Below are 21,884 nucleotides of genomic sequence, written 5' to 3' on the forward strand. Positions count from 1 at the left end.
AATTCCGTTTGCTGGATTGCTTGTTACCTACATAGCCCTGCTGTGCATCGGAACCATATATTTTGCATACGGTTTTCTAATCTTAGTTTTTTTCTCATGAATCCATGCCACAAATGCGCATCGGACATGGTAAACGACGACCACGCGATCATTTCCCGCTTATCTATCGTCGGAAAACGACGCGTTGCATCGCATGTACACTCTGCAAATGACCGGGTTTCGGTATCAGAGTCGCGTTGAGCCCGCTGTGGCAGACTTGAACGAATGGTACAGTCATTTCCATGCACACGCGAGGGCAGGAGCGCACCCAGCGCCAAATCAGTAGGGTGAGCAAGGTGCCTCACAGTAAACGCGACCATCCTTCCCAGTTTGACAATCGCGCTACAAAGCAGGAAGGTGCATGAATTGTGCGCATTCAGGTCCCTCCAGCCAGAGCCTGGAACCCGGCAGACAGCTCGACACCGATTCCGGAGGATCGGATTCCGCTCTCCGTCGCTTGGATGGGAAAGGACGTAACGTCGCTTCGTTGTATACTCTGAACGCGTTGGTTTCTAATGCGACATTGACTTCGTGATCTGAGACTCACGAGCGGGTCCGACAACAGACCAGGGGGCTCGACTAAAGACTCACGAACCGGGCCGACACCGGACCAGGGCGCCCGGCTGACTCCGACACCGGACCAGGGCGCTCGGCTGAGACACTCACTAGCCGGTCAAACACCGGACCAGGGCGCTCGGCCGACTCCGACACCGGACCAGGGCGCTCGGCTGACTCCAACACCGGACAAGGGCGCTCGGCTGACTCCGACACCGGACCAGGGCGCTCGGCTGACTCCGACACCTGACCAGGGTACTCGGCTGAGAGCGGTAGCCCTGGGAAGTTTGAAAGCTAATTTCAAGTCCCAAGTTGGGCCTTTTTACCGATGTTTCTTAGGCGCGTGACTATCACGCTCCGGCATGCCAGATACTTGGGAATGCATCTCTTCCGACCTGAACAATCTTGCCTAACCACCGCCCGGACCAGCACTCGCGTCTCCGCCGGATATCCGACCAATCACAGCCCGTGATCAGCTGGCGTCGCCTTACATCAGTGGGTGTCTGCATTGATCACTCAACCGTAACGGACAGCTTGGCCTGTGGATTGCTGGGATATGCAGTGGTCGCCCAGGTTTGGGGAAGGCAAACGTTAGCTGCACGACGTTGCATGGAGAGGAACCGTGGGTTAGCTTTGCTCGCTCTCACACGCAACCCTCCCCATCAGCGCTTAACTGTCGCCAGACAAATCGAGCGGGCCAGGCCATTTTCCTTGGCCTTCCTTGTATAAGTGCAGCCAAAAATTTGCCAGCCCAGACCGCCAGATTCGCCCTGACTCTCCGTGCCCCCCCCCCCCCCCCCCCCGAGAGATTACCTGAGGCGCCACGCTTGTATTACACGTGAGGCACGGCCACTGCTGCACCCATCGCGACCACGCTGCCGCCACCGTCGACAGGCCGCCGTCCTCAGCACTGTCGCGCCTGATCCGGACCGGTGCAGCAGAGCGCCAGCCTGACCGCGCCGCCCATGCTCCCGAGCAGACCAACTCCGCCCGTCATAGCGATCACTGGACAGTTATCCTGTCGAAAATCGTGATGCCAGTCGCAATGGCAACCATTCTGTCGGATCCCGCCGGATGCGATAGTTTCTTGTCAGCGGGACGCATCAATCACCAGTTCAGAGCCACCTCAGGCTTCGGACGTTCTTCTCCAGGCTGGCCAGCGCTTCACATGAGGTAGGCATACGCAACATGCAGAACAGTGAGCGCAGTGCCCCAGGAACACGTAATCTGTTTTCTCACAACAGCACGCGAATGCCAAACGAACGTTAAAGCTCTTACAGTGTATTTCACAACAGAGTTCGCACAACGAACAGCACAGATGCGACAAGGACGAGCGTGATCTACCAGATTTGAGAGAGACTGACCTGAAAGAGAAGAACACAGTGAAAGTGTAGTGAAGAAGAGTGAGGAGCTATCGAGATATTATACGAATAGCAGTGAACAGGCACAAACAACGGCTGGATCCGCCGCTGACATGTAGCTCAAACACTCAAGTCACATTGGCAAGTTCATTGCATTATGGGCCCGAAAGGCATGGGTATCGAACTGAAGCGTTGCGATCGCGCGGGCTGTGGCAGCTGCATGACCACGTGCACGGCCTGCAACGGACTGCACCTCGCCCCTCATGATCCCTCGCCGAGCTCCCGTTTCGGAAGCACTGTCTGATTGGCGTGAACTTTGCCGGAGTTCGGTTAGGCGCAACGCTTCAGCCAAGCCAAGTCCCAAACACGGGCTGCGGATGGATGATGCGATGAGGTATGCCAACTTGTTGTACGTGACCCCCAGCTCGTGATCTTGATCGCAGTCAACCAGGTCCTGATATATGGGTACTGAAGCTATGCCAATATTGTTGTCAGGTCATGCCTAGACAGACACAACGCTCGGCGCATACAGCCTGCACGCATTATGGCATAAACGTGCGAGTGAGAGAACAAGGGAAGCAGCGTAACGAAGCAAACGACACTTGGAGCGCGAGTCTAAGACTAGTGCACAAAACGATGGTATTGTTAAAGCTTTCAGGTAGCATGTTAACGTAAACTAAAGCCGCTCCGACAGCTACGCAAAGCCTGCCAGGAGAAAAGCACGCGCAAGGTAAATACTAATACGAAGCAACCGAGTGCACGCGTGCATAACAACTGATCACAGTGCGTGTAAAAACGCCAATGCTCCTAAAGGGCGGATGTCCTGTAGGTAAAACGTGGCGGACGGAGACGTGACAGACGGCGGCCAGCAGTCAGCCGCCTCAGCCGCGGGGAAGGTACCGGCAGCTCTGCCGCCTCGCACCACATCATCAAGTGTCCTGTCTCTCCTCGCCTCGTTCTGCACATTTTAACCTACGGCAGTTCCCTCCGTGAGAACCACTGAAACATACATTGACTTGGTCCATACAAGAGGTAAGATCTGGATTCGAATTCATCGAGCCGATGACAAAGCCTGCCTGTGCATCAGCTCACACATTGGCCTGTTAATTATTAGAATGGATTGGACGCGTTGTTCTCTAGGACATCCAAATCTAGACACACTTCACCAAGGGAAAGATCACCCTACACCAACCCCTCACCAGATTTCCTGATTAGAAGAGCAAGGAAATGCGTCTTCCATCAGTCACGAAGAAATCTGGAACCCAGATGCTCACGCAAGCCCACTCGGCAAGGACATCATAAGACACCGTTGGCAAGGGAGCGCCCGTCCTATCCAACAACGCGAACGGGCGCTGGTATGCATTCAGCCACGCACATTATGCTCCAATTGGTCTGTGAAGTCTGAGCTCAGATCGGGGAAGATTCATATCTCAGCACATTCGGAATTATGTGGCGTGAGCTTAAGTTCAAGGATGTGCTGCGCTTACGTCCATATAATGGTATGTGGCGATGCTCTGCGGCAATGGGGTGACCTGATGTCTGTGATTGGTTTAAGCTGAGGTAACACATTCTGGGAATTCGAGCATGTCCTTACCATAGCAAGTAATTGTACAGTGTATGTAAATGTGTATGTCAAGTGCATGTACAGAAAACTTCGTTCTCTACATGTGTGTACCTTTTTAAATGTGCCAGTACGTCTAAAATTGTATCAACTATCATTCTCCACACTGCTTTCTGTTCTCACCAACCTCGGATACCGAAACGGAGATTTCTATCTCGCTCCGTCAAAAAACCGCCGGCTCACTCCAGCCACCGCCGGTAAACGGAACATAATGTGATAGCGGGGAAGACGCATGGACATAATACAAAAACAATGGACGGCAATTACTATCAACATCCGTTCGAATCTAGCACGCATCTTGTTTTCACAACGTCAAGGACGGACGGACGAAACAGGCGGTGTGCGGCTTAGACTATGGCCATTTATCAAGAGGTCAAAAATATTTCCATAGATGTCACGTTATATGGGAATGACCTGGTCCAGACGCGCGTCCGGCTTGACTCACTGGAATAACCCCAATCAAACCGCCATAAAGGCAGTGTCAATCATGAGACGCCAGATCTTCGCGGATATTGCCGTTGGAGAATACCCGGACCAACTATCATTTGGCGCCGCTCGCATCGAAACGGTCCCTGACAGGGCGACCACGACCGGATCAGTACGGCAACACGCACCGCGAGGCGTCACAACTCCGAAGGGGCTGGACACCGGCAGGGGACCGGGCAGACGGCCCAGCGAGAACCAACCTAACATACGCCTGGGTCCAGCGAGAACCAACCTCACATACGCCTGGGTCCAGCGAGAACCAACCTAACATACGCCTGGGACCAGCGAGAACCAACCAAACATACACCTGGGACCAGCGAGAACCAACGTAACATACGCCTGGGACCAGCGAGAACCAACGTAACATACGCCTGGGACCAGAGGCCAACGTATACGGGCTACTCAAACAAAATCCAATCCTGGATTGAGGCCGTCACCGCAGAACTTTGTAGCCGCTCTGACAGCAGATTGGACTTACACGAAATAGCTACCAGAAAACAAAACAAAAACCAAACAAACAAAACAAAAACGCTTGAAGTCATACTTTAAAAATTAAAGCGAGCTTAAATCTCGACAAAAAATCGAGAGATGGGCGACAGAAGGTGAAAATGAATGTCACTAAATGCCGAAACGACAATGTTTCTCAAAGAAAACTACGGGACCTTGGTCCAAATGCGAAACCAGTCCGAGGGTTGGCTAGCCAGGCTACGAGGTGATTTCATGACTACACCGCTACACCGTCCTGGTGTGTATCAGAGAGTAAACAAACCTACTAGCCTCAATGGCAGAACGCAAGAGACAACTCAGACGTATGGAAACCACGCCGCCGCTCTCCAGCACCACGCGGCTAGTGCTGACTGTGGCTAGAGGGTGGGCCGTGACAGGTTCGTGGCGCATGGCGACGACCGGCCATCCGGACCAGCGCGGACGAGGAGAGAGCCTCGAGGGAGGGCACGGCGGCCGGGAATCCGAGACTGAGGAGACGACCGGACAAGGCGCCACCGGGGTCCCGAGGAGATCAGCTGCGGGGCGGCTGCGGAGATCTGCTGTGGGAATGTAGGCGACCTCCGCGGACACGCCGGGGCATGCGCAGGGGGAGGCTGTGGGCGGACACCCAGCCGGGACGTGCTGCGGGGAGCCGCGGCGGCCAGCGCGGGCTACGCGTCGGCCGCCTTCAGCGCCATACCCAGGTAGTTGGTCTCGAGCATCCGGGAGCGGATATTCACCTGGGTCCAGGCCTGCGTGGCGGCCGAGACGCGCACCGCCTCCAGCACGGCGGCCACGTACTGGCCGTCCTGGAACGAGGCGGCGTCGGTGAGCGGCTCTCCGTCGGCGAAGGAGTGCGCCACGGCCGCCAGCAGGCGCAGCAGACCGGCGGCGTGCAGCGCCGGCTGCGGCCCGGCCTCGGGCAGCGGCGGCGCCGCCGCCTCGCCCGGCGCCGCCCGGTGCAGCGTCTCGTGCTGGCCGGCGCGGAAGCCGAGCAGGTCGGCGCCGCGCACCGTCAGGTGGCCCCAGTCGCCGCAGACAACCACCTCCTGCTGCAGGCCCGAGAGGTGCGCGTTCAGCGACACCGTCACCAGCGCGCCGCCGTCCATCTCCATCTGGAAGGTGCAGAAGTCGTCGCTGCCCACGTGCCGGATGCCGGCGATCAGGCGCGTCTGGCGCGTGTACGTGCGCAGCGTGCCGTGCACGCGGCGCGCCCGCTGCCCGATCACGTGGCTGACCAGGTCGACCACGCCGCTGCCGATCAGCGAGAGCAGGCCGCCACCCATGGCCGGCTCGCAGAGCCAGCTGTAGCCAGCGCCCTCCAGCAAGCTGCCGCACGTGACGCGCACCTCCACCAGGCGCACGTCGCCCACATAGCCGTCGCGCACGGCCTGGCGCAGCTGGCGCACGGCCGGCAGGTAGCGTAAACCGTAGCCGACCACGGAGAGCAGCGACGGGTAGTACTGCGCCGCCAGCACCATCTTGAGCAGCTCTGACTGGCAGAGGCCAGCCGGCCGGTCGCACACTACGTGCTTGCCGATGCCCATGGCCTTGACGGCGATCTGCGACTGCAGGCTGGGCGGCGAGAGGACCAGCACCAGGTCCACGTCCTTGTGCAGCAGCACGTCATCGATCCGGCTGGTGAAGTAGTCGATGTGCAGCGAGCCTGGGCGGCGCACGGACGGGTGTCAGCGCCATCGGGACGGACTCGGGGGACTTAACGACACGCTCAGCGTCACCGGTCGTCCGACGGCGACACGCTCAGCGTCACCGGTCGTCCGACGGCGACACGCTCAGCGTCACCGGCCGTCCGGCGGCGACACGCTCAGCATCACCGGTCGTCCGGCGGCGACACGCTCAGTATCACCGGCCGTCCGGCGGCGACACGCTCAGCATCACCGGTCGTCCGACGGCGACACGCTCAGTATCACCGGCCGTCCGGCGGCGACACGCTCAGCATCACCGGTCGTCCGACGGCGACACGCTCAGTATCACCGGTCGTCCGGCGGCGACACGCTCAGTATCACCGGTCGTCCGGCGGCGACACGCTCAGTATCACCGGTCGTCCGGCGGCGACACGCTCAGTATCACCGGTCGTCCAGCGTCACAGTCCCCAGCGGCGATCGCCGCGGGACAACATGCTAGGCCGGTAGACAGGCTGGCCCAGTACATGACCGTCAGCACACAGCCGTGGACGAGCGCTGCACCGACCGAGCTAAGCCTCGCCCACATCGGTGTGCGATATCTGCGCAAAACACAGGGCGTTGCTAATAACGCGGAAAGCAGCTTGCGGTCGGCTGCAGAGAGACCACTGACAGTAATCGGTCTTATAAATGGCTGTCCAATGACCTGACTACAGCACTGCAACGTACAAAACATAACCCGTGCAGAGATGAAAACATCAGTGAGGGAGCTAAGCAGTCGTTACCGCCTGTACACTCTGGACCTACCTGCCACATTGCCGGCATCTTCTAAAGTCTGGCCCCACAGCGCCACCACGCGGAAGCCCAGGGAGCGCAGGTGGGGCACCACTGCCTCCAGCAGCTTGCCCGTGCCGAAGACACCGACCCCGGGCAGCATGATGGTGTCAACAAGTCATGACCTGCGCAGAAATCATCATAGCACAGACGGACACTCAACACGAGGGCCTCAAACGGAATGCATGGCGTGAAACAAAAACAATGGCTCTGGCCACTTCTTAGAACAGCCCTTGAGTGGAAGTGTGATATGAGACTGCTTCACGGGAAATTAGATACCACTTTAACACGCGTATGGGTGGCCGGTTGCATGCGACAGGCTGTAGTGAAGTGGGCGGGAGGAGGGGGAGGGAAGTCACCTTAACCACATGAGATGTCAAACGCTGAGAGAACCGGACACTAAATTCACGGAGAACGTCGGCATGTGCGTGAATTCCCTTGTGTCCAACTTACAAATCGCTAGGTCATGACTTATGGGTCAAATAAGGTAGGTCAAGGTCAAGGTCAAACTCAAAAGGTCCGTGGCCGAAGCACCTCCTCATGTGACAACCTTTACCGCAGATACCGGTTCTAAGCAAAAGGTAACTGGTGTTCATGGTAGGTCAGTGGCCTTAATTGATCTTTAGGTCACAGTGACCAAAATGCTACAATATTTTTATTTTTCAAATTTAGATGTGCATGATGGTACATTAAGCAGCATGTTTTTCAAATGGTCTGTTGGGTCATTCTAGGTCAATGGCCTCATCCGACCTTGGAGAAGTCCACATAAGACATCTCTTGACATCCCTGTGATCACAAAATTTGAAATGAAACATACTATGTGCATCACATGATGCAGCTAAACAATGACATATTGAGGAGCATATTTACTAAAAAGTGAAATTGTGCTGTCTTGAACAGTATTTTCCACAAAAAGTACACTAATAGTGAGATTATCTTATCATATCTGATGCTTGCTTCAACATCTTCAAATGTAGAAAATTCCCTTTAGCCAGGTGAGCATGGCACTTCAGATCTCAGTCTTGCAGCACTGCCACCTGGGGAAGCCCTTCTCCATTAGCTGCAGTGAAATGGCACACCTCAATAGTTGCAGGCAGGACTGCAGAGCTGGGGGGGGGGGGATCTCAGTTGAGGTCAGAATGATGACCTGATGCACCAGCAGAGGACATCAGAAGCCCACTATGGCAGGGAAGGAATCCTGCCATTCATACATGTATGTATGGTATGGTGTGGATGTGTGCTTTGAATGAAAAACATGTGTGTTCATTGAGCCAAATGATATAAAATGGCCTAACACAGACCACTGCCTGGCCTTCAGACAGAAGTGCATTCTGCCTCTTTCTCATCTGGCCTACCTCAGGTCAACCAATAGGCAAAACATGTGAGGGAAAACAAGTTGGCAACAAAGCTCTGCATGACTTAAAAACCACTGTCAAGTTGTTTTGTTTGAGTGCATCTCTTTGCACATGAGAAAGGTGCATTCAGCTCTACTTTCCTTTCATCTATCAACATCTCACAACATTTGGTTTTAAAGTGATGGGCAGGTGTACATAAGTTGTTTGGGAAGCCTCTTTTGAAAGATGCAACAATTTGTGCATTCATGAATATTTAGGCTGGCATGAAGTTATACAGCACTTTTTACCAAGCTTTTGATCCCCAAAGCATCATGCTATAACACACAATAAAGCCTCTTAAATGCAAAGGTGGACTTTTGGGGTGAGAGGTAAAACATGGCTAGCATGTATTTCAAGGTCAACAGGGGAGGGTAAAAATGACATTTCTGGATTTGGAAGAGAAAAAGACACTTTTGCTTAAGGAGGTTGTAGCAGCTTGAACAGCCCTAAGCCCAAGTGAACATGCCTAAGGTAAGCTAAGAGTAAAATCTAGTAAGTTTTTGAATGTTAGGATATCTGTTTTTAGCATCTAGATGACAACACTGACCATCCAGTCAGCATTGTCAATTCCCAAGGTGACATTCTTGATTCAGTCTTCCCTGCCTGCCAGTTGTCATCAAATGTGGCACTCTGTGACAGTCTGAGGAGATATTCAAAAGCAGCACCTTAGCACAGCACAACATGCTCAAGGCCCCAAAACTGGATGCGATTAGATGATTGCTCCAATTCAAAACTAGTGTACCGGAAACTGAACTCCAATTTTTATCAAACCAATTGCCTTTTACCAATTGATGTCAGCCAGTATGCATGTTTGGGATCCCACACCTAATGCCTCTTGAGCTCACTAGCCTGTTTGCATATAAAACACACATGCTTAGGGCTATCTCATAAACAAGTACTTTGTAGACATGATAATCTGACATCACATCATTTGTTTTTCATTATTGTAGGTGCAGTGCAGTCTTCTAATATGGACAACATTATTCTTAAGAAGAGTTTTAAGTTCCATTACCATGAAATAAGATCCTTCTCCCACAAAGCTGCTGCACCATTAATGCAGATTTCCTCTTGATGACCCAAGTTAAACATAAACCAATACCTGTGAAGTGACAATGTCCAAATGTGCAGAAGCATAGACTGTAGTCTGCAGTCTGCAGCCTGGAATGTGCTCAGCCTTATGCTTACACACACCAAACTCTAAGCAGGCCAAAATGCACTGGATTGTCAACTTATTTTGGGGTGAAAAATGTGTTCAGAATATTTAAGCCTGAAACCAACTCGACAACATCAAGGTTCCTCCACACATTGACCTTCTAAGCCTTGTACTTGGTGGAAAACATGCACCAAACTCTAGGCAATCACATTAAGGGTAAGCAGCTGCTGTAATTGTTGCTGCTATCCTGGACATCCTCTACCTTCCAGCAAATCATGCACGTCATTAGCCCTCTTTGTCATACACTCAGAGTTAGTCATTTACCATTGAATCAAATCGACAATCCCTGAGCACACATTCACCAGTTTTCACAAATTCAACACGCAAAATCGCCACTTGGGAGCCTGATGCCTACCCCAGGGTTTATGCTTCTGCTTCACACGACGGAACCATTCACGGTTGACCTAACCACGACAGCCATACATAGGGCCCTGAGCGACAGAGAAGACAGGTTGGCTTAGAGCATGCCTATTATGCTAACCTAAGGCATAGACTTGGGGGGGGGGGCAAACGAGGTGAATGTAACGTGATATAAGGCGACACCGACCATATCTCGACGTTGTACGTGATCTTGCGGGTGTGACAAATCAGCAAGCGTGCCATCGATTCACTCAGTGAACTTCTTACAGACACCATTCGGCGTTTGGTCATAACACACGTAATCAAGAACCCGTCACACCATAATCGCCTCTCATTACCGATATGTTGTTCACGTGCACAATTCAATTTCTTCCCGAATACAATATCTTTCCGGATACAGAACACAATTGGAAAAAAAAATGTTGCTGAGAAGTAGATTTTAGCGAAACTCTCTACATCTGTTCGAAATCCTCCCATGCTGCGACCATGTAAGCAAATAGCCAATGAAATCCGTTTGGGCAAAGTAAGTTGACGTCACTGTCTTCTAAAAAAGTCAGGCCAAAATATAATTATGTTCATAGGTTTTAGATGATTTGAACACCATGCTTTCTGAAAACGCGGTCACATGGATGTTTTCACGAATATCTTTTACACCAAACACCTATAAGCTTGCACTATGATGGCTCTACGTCACATGCATATCGCCCCCAGAAGTTTGCGTTTTTAATTCCGAACACCGCCAATTCTCCCAAACAACAGCATTAGTGAGTTATAGTGGCGCAATGCAGACAACTGCGAAGCATTCTCGCGTGCTGCAGCTGGTGCAATAAGAGAGCTACCCTCTCTCGTGGAGGGGGCGTTGATCGATCGGGTCCCCGGGCACAGTTTGCCGTGCTTGGGCTCGAGGAGGGTGGGAAAGTGGTGAGAGCGCGTGTTGCGCACAAGCCCACTTCACATACTGCCGCAATGGCTGCTATGGCCAGGATGTTCTTGGCCTCGGTGTCGATCTTCTCGTGCTTTGGAGGTGGACGTCTGGAAGGTAAGCAATGTCCAAGGTTTCGCTACGATTTTCGTGACTGAATCTGTGCTTTGTGCTTGAATTGCTGGGATTTCGTTAGGGATTATGCTCCTGCAGATTTGAATTTTAATTGTTCGTTTTAGGCTGTCATGGAATTGTGGTTAGATATGTGCTATTTCCCCATCTCCAGACTTGATTAAATGTCTACATAACTAATGTCCAAAATGTTTAATAATCCTGGTTTTTGTTGTTCAAGCTGGGGTATGGCCAGCGTGCTTACAACATGTATGCACATTGGTGTGCTTGGTGGTTTTGTGACAGCATCCCACATAGGTTTTTTGTAGTGTGTCCTGACTATGCTTCATTTTCCCCATAGATGTTCTCATCCTCATGCACCTGATATTCTAACTCATTATCCACATTGCTTGAATGACATACATGTATTAGGTCAGCATTTCATGCACTCCTTTCTTGCAACCTTGCAAGGCATTGCAGGGGTGGAAAGCACCTTAACCACCACATGTTGTTCTTTTTATTGGTACAACATACTTATTTTAGATGCCCTTAGGCATGAACATGTTTCTCACTAGTGTACAATCTGGCCTATTCAACTCATCTATGTCATTCAGCAAATTGGGCCATCCAGCTTCCCACAATTACCTGTCCATTTCAACGCTGTTTCCCTGGGGATGCAGGATTTCACAGGGGTAGGCATTTTGGGCCAGAGAGGATGCATCTATCTCCACAGAGTAGATGTCAAAATATGACCTGGACATAGGCTGGTCAGAATTTGACCGTGAATCAATGGCTCATAGCATGTCTAAATTTTCATGTCTGGACTTTGCAAGTTACTTTTCTAGAGATAAAATTCATAGCAGAATTTCAGGCAGAAACATTTGGAAGCTTCAAATACTACCTGTAAAAACATGGTGACAAAGCCATTAAACTAGAGTTTTTTCTGCAAAAAATAAACTACAGATTGAGATTCTTCTGTCATATATTCTTTATTTAAGCCCTGCTCCCATCCGCCATCGGCAGCCACTACCCTGGGCCATCTGTCCCCCTCAGGACTGACCGCGAACTGACCGCATGGCTGCTTTGCTGCATAGTTATGGATCAGGGTTACTACTTATTTGTGTGTAAAAATGCATTGGACATCTGCAGCAGTACTCTTTTCCAAATTATCTTCGCTTACACGACGACACCTTAGAAAGAGCCTCCGGGAAGTTGCCTGCCTTAGGTACGAATTGGCCCAACGGACATTTTATTGCCCATCATTCACCGTAAACGACTTGATCTGCCTTTTTGTGCAAGCAGGGGCGTAGCCAGAGCCTGGGTAAAGGAGAACACAGGGTTCACAAAAGCCCCTCTTATGCCCCCCCCCCCCCCCAAATAACAAATCACCGGATATAGTTTACTTGTTAACAATGGATACGGTCTTCTTCGTGTCATTGCTATTTTTAGCTTGTAACTGGAACAGAAACAGAATCAAGAAGCTGCCGCAGGATCTATTGCCTGCATTTTGAAATCAGTAAGCTGCAAAACTTAGGCGTTGAACATCTGCATGACATAAATTACCGGCACTATTGATTTACAATGGTTCAATAGACTCCTGAACCGATAAAAATTCAGAAGCCTTGTCAGATTGTTCTTTATGGGTCTACAGCCATATTAAGGGCGTAATGAAGGTAGATCGTAAATCGAAATGTGCCAAAAAATGTGTATTAACATGGCCGAACCATGCTCGTCTGGAAATGTCCAACACTCAGTCAGAATCGATTAGCAGCACAACTCTTTAATCGGTTAGTGATACAAATTGTGTAACGTAGTTTTGGCTACGCGCACCCGCAAATCTTAGCAACAAAAACCAGGCGCCAGGCGTTGCAGCCTCCGGAGGCCGCGCAGCGTCGGCCCAACGGCTTTCATTGAGCTGTGAGCAGCGGGCGGACAAAAATCGTGACGCTTCTGAAAGAAATACCTCTGAACTCTTTAGGAAATGAAGACGCTTCTAAAAGAAATACACCTGAACTCTTTAGGACATGAAATATTACCTTTAGAAACTAGTATGGACGTATATTTCAATTGTGCGATTGATTGGTAATAAGATCGAACCGGTCCTTGCAGCACCGCGAAGTGGTGCTGAAATCTGGTGGTGGAACTGGAAGAGTAAAGGTATATTTTTCTATTTGTCGTGTTGATTTAGCTACTAATCGGACAAACTGATCATGGCGGCCGCCTCCTGGTGTCACTTGCAGTGGCCAACGCCGTTCGGTTGTAGGGAAGCTGCAACCCAGGCCATCGCAATCCTTGCGCCGGAGATTGCGGGCGCGCATGTTCAAACCTTTTGATGTAATATGTTCCATTCATCGATTCTGCAAAAGAATGGACGTTCTCAGGAAAGCATAGGATGACCTTGTTAGTCTTTAAACTAATTTCGACCCACTCTTTTCAACAATAAAGAGACCCCTCGTTTTCGTCCTGGTTAGGGGCTCCTTGAGTAGAATACTAGGGGCACATTACCGCTCCCGGTCAAGGGCTCAGGGGCCATTCCGTTCCATCGGTCAATGTCAAGGGGTCAAGGGCTCAGGGGCCATTCCGTCATATCGCGACGTATGTCCCGGCTGCCATTCTGGCGTCACGTGGCAGGATCCCCTGGTTGATCCGGAGGCCTTTGCAGGGACACGTAATAGCACATTGTTGTCCCCAATGACGCGTGAGGCCTTCTGACCCGCGCAGTTGGCCCCGGATCAACATAAGAACTTCCATTGACGCAAAAAACATCCCTGCTCGCTGCGAGTGGTCCAATAATTATCACATGGACTCCAATTCCAGATTTTTTTCTGTTTTTTTCAGAGATGTAGAGGGCCCCGTGAACGTAGATTATAGATCGAAGTTGGGTTCCAAATTTGTATTGGCATGGCTAAATCATGTTTGTTTTAAGATGCTTTGCCTTAAGTCGGGATGAACTGCTGATAAAAATAATGTAACATGGGTTTGAACATGCGTACTCGCAAGTCTTAGCAACAACAGTCTCGACGCCTGGCGTTGCAGTCTTCGTAGGCCACGCGGCGTTGGCCCTGCGGCTGTGATACTAAGTGATGGCCGATGGGCAAATGAAAAAGATGACGCATCTTCAGGAAGATGACTGGTGAACTAAGCAAATCGGCACGCATGTTCATAGTTGTAAAAAGAAGGAAGAAAGCTAAACGCAACTTAGATCTTAAGAGTGTGGGGGGGGGGGCATGCTGCCTCCTACCTTGAAAAGTGGGGGAGGGGACATTAACCCCCTGCCCCCTCCCCCCCCCCTTGTTCCTATATTCATGGGTGGGTACGTCAGGTTCCTTTTCTGCTTGACTGCACCTTTGGTCGTGTCAAGCCAGACAATGTACAGACTGGTACAGAAGTGGTGAAGAGGAACTCGAAACACAGTTATTGAGTGCCAAGACAGGTGTTCTAACCAACTGAGCCATAGACACCCATTCATCAGACGGACATCCGCATTCATCACCAGACACCCATTCATCATCATACCAAACGTCAGTATTTGTACCATTTTATCAGCCTTTAATGATGTTCCATAACACCATGCAATTAATGTATGGCACCCATCAGATCCTGTCCGGCGTGGGGTTGAGGCAGGGTGCCCATCATCGTTGGCAATTTCATAAGTATTCGTCAATAGTCTGGCCCCATGTCATAAGTCATCTCACGGCATCAGCTTTTGCTGCACCCAGATGATTGACTTTCCCATCAGTTATCAAATTGTAATAGCGCCCCTGGATCAAGGGTCAGGGCCCTTGCACCCATGATTGATAAAAAAACACTTTTAAGCTCGTTGGAAAAATGTAGACATTTGTTGCCTTAGTAAGTCTCAGAATGTCTGTTCCGATTTCAAGGGAGCAACTGGTGCTAAACTGAAAAACTTAGGCTAACTAACTAAACTTACTGACTAAACTAACTAACTAAACTGCTAGTAAAACACTCTCTTTACTTATTTCCAACCGGATGACATGTTTTTAAAGCTGGCGGCCCCCTGTGTTATTATGTTTGTCACAAACGTACACATGCACGACGGGAATGTGTAGCAAGAACATTTTTTAACGGAATTCGTGTGATTCGGCGGGCATCTATTGCGCTCCGCCTCCGAGCTGTAAGAGACAGGAGGCTACCCTACAATAGGACGTTATGGACGGAAGATATCCTACTATAGGACGTTATGGATGACCAGGACACGCGGTGATGATCAAAGCAGTCATAGAGATAGGCGACTGCATTGGTTTGAATAGGTGGGATCGGATAAGAGAAAAGCTGCTGACCGGTAGATCAGCATAGATATAAAAAGCATAGAGATAGGCGACTGCATTGGTTTGAATAGGTGGATCAGATAAGAAAAAAGCTGCTGACCGGTATGACCATGTTTTTATGACCGGTATAAGGAAGTTTGTGTTTGCGTGCATTTTATATCTACTTGCAGCATCCCCTCCGGACGCAGATGGTGTCTTTCTACCACCAGTCGTCGGCGCATTACGCCGCCACATTTTCGAAACGGTAGATGTTAACAGAGACGTTTTGGGAGATGTATATATACCGCTTCGTGATTCCCAAACTCACCACAGCATGGCCAAAGCAGAAGCGCGACCGGTTAGGACGGGTGCCCGTTCTATCCCCCGCCAAACGGATATCAGCACCGTGTCGTTACTGTCTAGGGTGGCCATTGGTCAATGTGTGGGCCCGGTTTGGGCTCGTGGCAGGCAGTTTTACGAAGTCTGCAAGCTTAATGTCTTCCATGTCGCGACAAAAAGGGAGGATGCATTTTTCTTTGGGATTTGAGCCTTACGTAATTTTAGCCTGCTGCGAAGACCCTGACCTCTTCGCGCCAGAAGATTGCTAGCGTGCCACTCAGCGCCACGACCCCCCCCCCCCCCCCCCCCCCCCCCCCCCCCCCCCCGGTAGGGAGAGAGACGAGAGAGAGCGTGTGGCGTGGGTGTTGGTCAGTTGTCAATCGACCGTCAGGGACGACCCGCCCCCGCTCGTTTCGGGACACCCTCTCTCGTGCACGCCGCACGTTCTCCGAGCGCCCGGCCCCCTGCCAGCTGAGCTGCAGCGGTGGCGAAGGCAGCGAAGGGTGTGCACACACACATGCATCGAGAATGCCGCACTATACCTTGAATATAACCGCGTTTTTTTTTGCAGAATTTTTTTTTGCGGACAGTCCATGGTCGCTTAGATTTAGAAAGCCCAGTAAGTTAAACTTTCTTATCGAGAAAGTGCAGAAATCAGAACTCAGTCAATACCAGCTACGACGAAAGCTGCCTCGAACTTGTGCAGTGGCTTAAAACTTTACCTCTTGCAAGCAGCAGGGTGGTGACGTCAGCGAAAGATGCGGGTCTGTGCATTCCAAGGCGGAGTTAAGTTCCGTTGTGCCCGAAGCGCAGATGCCTGGCAACGGGATGGGGTTAGTCCGATGGCATCGCTTTGCTGCGGCAATGCCCCTGTGTAGCCGGAGATGCAGCTGTCGGGCACGCTGTCATGGTCTTACCTATATGCAACTGTCGGGCAGGCGGGCTCTCCTGGTGTCACCTATATGCAGCTGTCGGGTAGGCAGGCTCTCCTGGTGTCACCTATATGCAGCTGTCGGGTAGGCAGGCTCTCCTGGTCTTAACTATATGCAGCTGTCGGGAAGGCAGGCTCTGCTGGTCTTACCTGTATGCAGCTGTCGGGCAGGCAGTATATCCTGATCTTACCTGTATGCCATCGTGGCAGGCGGAAGTACTCTAATACATCGAGAGTACTCTTAGTCTGCGCGAACTGAGGCGCATTCAGTCGATCGTCATTCAGGAGACGAAGAAGTGGTTTGTAACGACGCGTTTGCTGCCGACTGTGCTATGCATTTCGAGCAGACCCGGATGCAATCAAGGCTCAAGGGAGATGTCCGGTATTAGCTGAGTGATTACGGCGGGTAACATCTGGCGCGGAGTCGGGCTGTTCCGCGAACTAACCCGCCGCCATTGGAGACACGGGTGGTTGTTGCGCAGGGGTGGTCCCCATGCCGCAGCTCCGGTATCAGCCCGTTGAAACCCGGTGGCGTTATCGCGAAGATTGTCAATAGCAGTGTGGCTATTATCGCTCTTGTTAGCACTGATGCCGTGATCGTTTCAAGCAGCTGTCATGCGTGCCACTATGTAAACGTCACACGAATGGTGGCACCTCATTGGTTATGTAGTGCTGAAGGCCACAAAATATATAATAATTGAGCTATTCGTGGCCGGTGTGCGCCATTCCGATTCCTGGCATCAACGAACTTCAACTGACCCTGGGCCAAGGTGATGCGTTTCATTTAAGTTTCGAACACGAAAATAGAATAGCTTAGGATAGCGCCGTAGGGGAGTGTGTGAATGCAATTAGATGATGTGAAACCACGGAAAAGTATGCAACGACACCACGAAAAAGGATTAAAACATGCGCTCTAAACTATATTTGGTTTCTACAAACAACGCACCAATTAACACGATATCTCGCTAGAAGTTTAAGTACTGCAAGTAAGTCAGCCCGTTCGTTGCGATGTTAATATCGCATGGACAATTAAGCAGCCACTCTGACATCATACAAACGTTCCATGGCAGAGAGAAAATAATGATGTATTATACGTGGCAAAATACAAAATAATAAAATACATGACGTATACAATACGCCAATATATATTGGTGTATTGTATATATATATATATATATATATATATATATATATATAATACATGGCGAAACACAATACAAAATACATGGCGTATTTGGAAGCACATTTCTCAAATAGTGAAGTTGGATTGTCTAGAGCAGTATTGTGCATTTCAAAGAATACTAGCAGTTTTGCACCATAAAGAATACCTATAGTTACAAGTGAGCTTATTTAATATCTGATGCTTGCCTTAGTATCTTCAAATGTGGAACATTCCCCCTAACGGCAGTACCGGAGGCGGAACAGGGACTGACCGTGCTGCTACCGTGCCGGTGCCAGCAAAACGATGACATGCAATGAGCTCATGGAAAGCCGGTGTCATTGCTCGTACCGATGAAAAGTCGGGGGTCGGGATCGGGGCGGTAACTGGACAACGAAAGACGCGTTACTGGTGGGACACCGGTACCCTTTTGTGGGTTTTTGCAGCTCCGGTCTAAATCTCGGCTGCGTTGAAAACGTAACCGAGAATGGTGTCAACGATGCAACGATGGTACTGTAACTCCTGATGTGTGCGTCAGCCATTGACGGGTGGTGCCAGGCGCAGGGCTCACATACCAAGGATGCTGCAGCTTGGAATAGCCTGAAGTCTGATACATTCATACGTCAGGTCCATCTGTCATCCATTCCTTTGTGTGGCTGCTTGTTTCTATTACGTGGGGCTATCATCTGAAAACGTGTCCGTGCATCGTTTACAAGTTATGACGTGACATTATGCATCAGGCTCCCTCATCTTTCTGTGCAGTCGCGCTCAGCTGAGGCCGGCATTGGCCTCGACTGTGAACCCCGGGCGAGACGGTGGCGCCTGGCGGCGACGTACGGCGGGTGGTCACAGCCTGATGCGCGGACATCAGCATGGCCCTCTCAGCTGCCGATGCGGTCGCGTTTCCGGCCACAATCACGGAATAACACGCACCAACCGGCTGCCGCAGGCTTTTCCTGTGATGTGGGGTCAAGCGAACGAGAGAACTGGCTGCTATATCGGTCGCATTGCAAACGATTCTTTTCTGTGACTGATGTCTTCCCAGCAACAGCTGAGGAAACATCCGCCGAGAAGCGCATCCTCGTCTCGCGTGCATGAGCCTTGCCTCGCGCGTTGTGACATGCGCCGGCCCATTCCCACGGCGCCGCCCGCCTCGGCGTGGGCTGTCCCCAGCGCGGGTCCGCCGCGTCCGCCGTCCTCCTGGCTTCCTGTAACGGCTGGCAGTGTCGGGCTCACGCGGCGGCCCGCGTTCAGGCCGCGCTGCCGCCGTCTGACGCCACGCCGGCGACTGCGCTGGACGCCGGCTGGGAGCGAGCGGCCGGCGGGGGCGCGCCTCGTCCCCTGCAGCGGCGTTACGTAATGGAGGCTGGGCATGCACGCCGTTGCGTCAGAAAACACCGGTCATATCCGGCAAGTGGGACGATGTTACCGACCCTTGACATGAAAAATGGCATCCTAAATGGCAGGGCAGGCAAATGGCAGGCATCCTAAATGCAGGGTGAAATTTACGACAGCGGTGAACAGAGCTGCCTGAGCAAAACATCTTTTTGTATGTGTTTTCTCCGTGACGAGGACATGCATGGTTTCCAAACAACATGATTTCAGCCACAGAAGCCTCAGGTTAACGGAAACTGCACTGATGTCAGAGGAAATGTTCCATGTTTTTACTGGGTTTTGAACTGAAATAGCCATCTTGAAGACCTTTCGGTGTTGTTCACGATCCTGCCCTCTTCAAGACGTAAGGACCTCTAGGTTCTGGGGTATATGCCCGCGAAAATGAGAAAGGTGTATAGGGCGAGTATTTCAGTCGCCTTAGCATTCATGCGCCGTGATGGACGTCATTCAAATCCCGCCGTTCCATGACTCATGCGCGAGCAAAGCCAAGAAAATATAATTCTCAAGAGGCGTTCATATTTGGTGCTTATGATTCCGCGATCGCGATTTCCACATAAACGACCGTCGATTAGCGGTCAATCAATGCTGTGCAAGATACGATGATCGTAATCAAACCATGACACAGTGGGGAGAAAATTTACTAAAACTGAGCATTGTGCTGTCTAGAGTGGACTTTCCACTTAAGAAGTACAACCAGTAGATATAAGGTGAGCTTGTTTCGTTATATGTGATGCCTGCTTCGATACATTCAAACGTGAAGCGTTGCCTGTTGACCGAGCGATGTCCGCTGGGTCGGCCGTCGCCGCGTCCGGTCACCGAACCCACCCCGCCACGCTCCACACGAACACAGACCGCCTGGGACCGGCTGGTGAGCCCTTGTTCCGTGCAGCGGGACGCCGGCGTTTACAGCGAGCTGGAGGACAGATTCACTACTCCCCAGAAGACGGGCTCACGTTTCCGGTCCGTGGCTGTGGTTGACTTGCGCCTCTTGCTGCGAGACAGGTGTGTTTCGAACCACAACATTCCAAGTGTTTGTCTCGGCCGCTCGGGTTTATTTTTACGGTGGCTGTGGCCGGATCAGATTTTCGGTTGCGCCACCGGCGGTACGATAGGAATCAGCTATCCAACATGGAGCAAGACACCGCTGCTTCATTCACCACAGTGAGACCATGCACAATCGAAACTACCACTCACTTACTACCATAGGTGAAAGATGCTGCAGGCAGCCTTAGATCCACGCAACGTTTCACTCATAGCTGGTGTGGCGCCCTAAATTTTCTTCTCGTCATTGAAAGCTGCCTGCTTGTCGCTGTATTACACCAGCCGCTCCCAGACTCGCCGCCCGTGCCCGCTGCTGTAACGGTGGTGTTACGTCGTGGTACGTGCAGCGCATCGCACGATTGCGTGACGCTCCCAGTGCGCGCAAAACAAACCAAAGTCAGCCGCGAGCTTCGGGCACGCCGCTTACCTGGCATGCAACGAGACGGCTGCCGGGGCCGAAGCACACAACAACACGCCGAGAGCTGCTCAGCCGTCAGTGATAGGCATCTGTGACTGCGTCGTAAAGTCCGGTCGGCCGCTGAGCTGGTTTATTAAGCCTCCATCCGCTGCCGAGCGGCGGCTCTTGAAGCCCCCCCCCCCCCCCCCGCTTCCCCGCGGTTCCTGATGTCAGCCCTCTGCCCGAGCCGGGCTGCAGTCGTGCTAACGAACGGGCTGTACGGACGTCGCGTACCAATTTACGGGTGCATTCAGGCGTATCTCGGCCGACTTTCCTCCTACGAAGTATGCTGTGAAGCGTTTTTTTTCGCGCCATACCTTAATTGTCATGATCTTATCGCCGTCAGAGTCTAGCTGCCCGTACGGGTCGCTAATCTGCGCCGGGCCTGGGGACATGGCTTTGTCTACGGTAGACTTGGGCTGCCATGACGGGTCGCTATTCCGCACCGGACCTGGGCGGGAATAGTTTTGTCTACGGCAGACTCGGGCTGTCAGGACCGTTTCTCTGTCAGGCCTGCTTAGCCTTTCTGGCTTGTCATGACCTGATCCACACCAGGAGGTCGGGTGGGTTATGAAAGCATTTACCAGGCGTCTCTAGCCCTACCGAGCTGATTACCAAGCAGTGTCTCCAGCTTTATCGAGCTGAGCCCAAGCAGTGTCCACGGTCCTGCTGCCTCTAGCCCCCTCCCCCCCCCCCCCCTACCTGATCCTGGCCTATCTGACCGTCTGTGACGTTTTTCCCCAGACCTGCTTATAGCGCAAGGGTCCCGGCTGAGCTACGTGAGCCTGTGCTCGTCGCGGCAGCTGAGCTTCAACACGTCAGCGCTGCACCAGGTGTCGAGCATGGTGCTGGACGCGGCGCGGGGGCGCGTCTTCCTCGGCGACAGCGCCGCTGACGGCACGGCGCGCCTCTTCACGCTCCGGATGGAGGCCGGCGCCCGGCCCGAGCCCGTCAGCTTCGCCGGTGGGCTCCGGCCGGCTGCGGTTTGTAGGCGCCAGTAATCCTAGATTGTTGGGCTTGGTTTTTGTAGTTTTGTTTTCTGTCGCTTCCGATTTTACGACGTTCTGCCGCTGCGCTGCTGCCGTCCCCGTGGCCCGGGCTGCCGCTGACGCTGCCGTCTCCGTGGTCCGGGACGCCGCTGACGCTGCCTTCCCCGTGGCCTGGGCTACCACTGGCGCTGCCGTCTCCGTGGCCCGGGCTGCCGCTGACACTACCGTCTCCGTGGCCCGGGCTGCCGCTGACGCTGCCGTCTCCGTGGCCCGGGCTACC

General features: G+C 52.1%; 2 protein-coding genes across 5 annotated transcripts in view; one reads left to right on the top strand and one right to left on the bottom strand.

Annotated features, from left to right (window-relative positions):
* Window positions 1–1,859: 1,859 nt before the first annotated feature.
* LOC119105704 (glucose-fructose oxidoreductase domain-containing protein 2) lies at window positions 1,860–10,410 on the bottom strand. 4 transcript variants are annotated; one of them, XM_037229176.1, is made up of 4 exons: window positions 10,180–10,317; window positions 6,999–7,150; window positions 5,289–6,214; window positions 1,860–1,958 (listed from the first exon to the last, which is right to left on the bottom strand). In XM_037229176.1, exons 2-4 carry the CDS (start codon window positions 7,126–7,128, stop codon window positions 1,935–1,937), a joined length of 1,080 nt encoding a protein of 359 aa, XP_037085071.1. In that variant the 5' UTR covers window positions 7,129–7,150; window positions 10,180–10,317; the 3' UTR covers window positions 1,860–1,934. The 4 variants fall into 4 exon arrangements, with proteins under 4 accessions (XP_037085071.1, XP_037085069.1, XP_037085068.1 ...); XM_037229174.1 differs by lacking the exon at window positions 10,180–10,317 and adding an exon at window positions 10,331–10,410 and having other exon boundaries at window positions 1,870–6,214; XM_037229173.1 differs by having other exon boundaries at window positions 1,870–6,214.
* A 441-nt stretch (window positions 10,411–10,851) lies between these two features.
* The window catches only part of LOC119106011 (uncharacterized), a 12,718-nt gene continuing 1,685 nt past the window's right edge, over window positions 10,852–21,884 (top strand). Inside the window, exons 1-2 of the mRNA XM_037229608.1 lie at window positions 10,852–11,031; window positions 21,360–21,578. Coding sequence (XP_037085503.1) covers window positions 10,959–11,031; window positions 21,360–21,578 — 292 coding nt within the window. The 5' untranslated portion in view covers window positions 10,852–10,958. The remainder of the gene's footprint in view (window positions 11,032–21,359; window positions 21,579–21,884) is intronic.

This window comes from Pollicipes pollicipes, unplaced genomic scaffold (assembly GCF_011947565.3).
Source record: "Pollicipes pollicipes isolate AB1234 unplaced genomic scaffold, Ppol_2.1 Scaffold_6138;HRSCAF=7277_pilon_pilon_pilon, whole genome shotgun sequence".
NCBI lineage: Eukaryota > Metazoa > Arthropoda > Thecostraca > Pollicipedomorpha > Pollicipedidae > Pollicipes > Pollicipes pollicipes.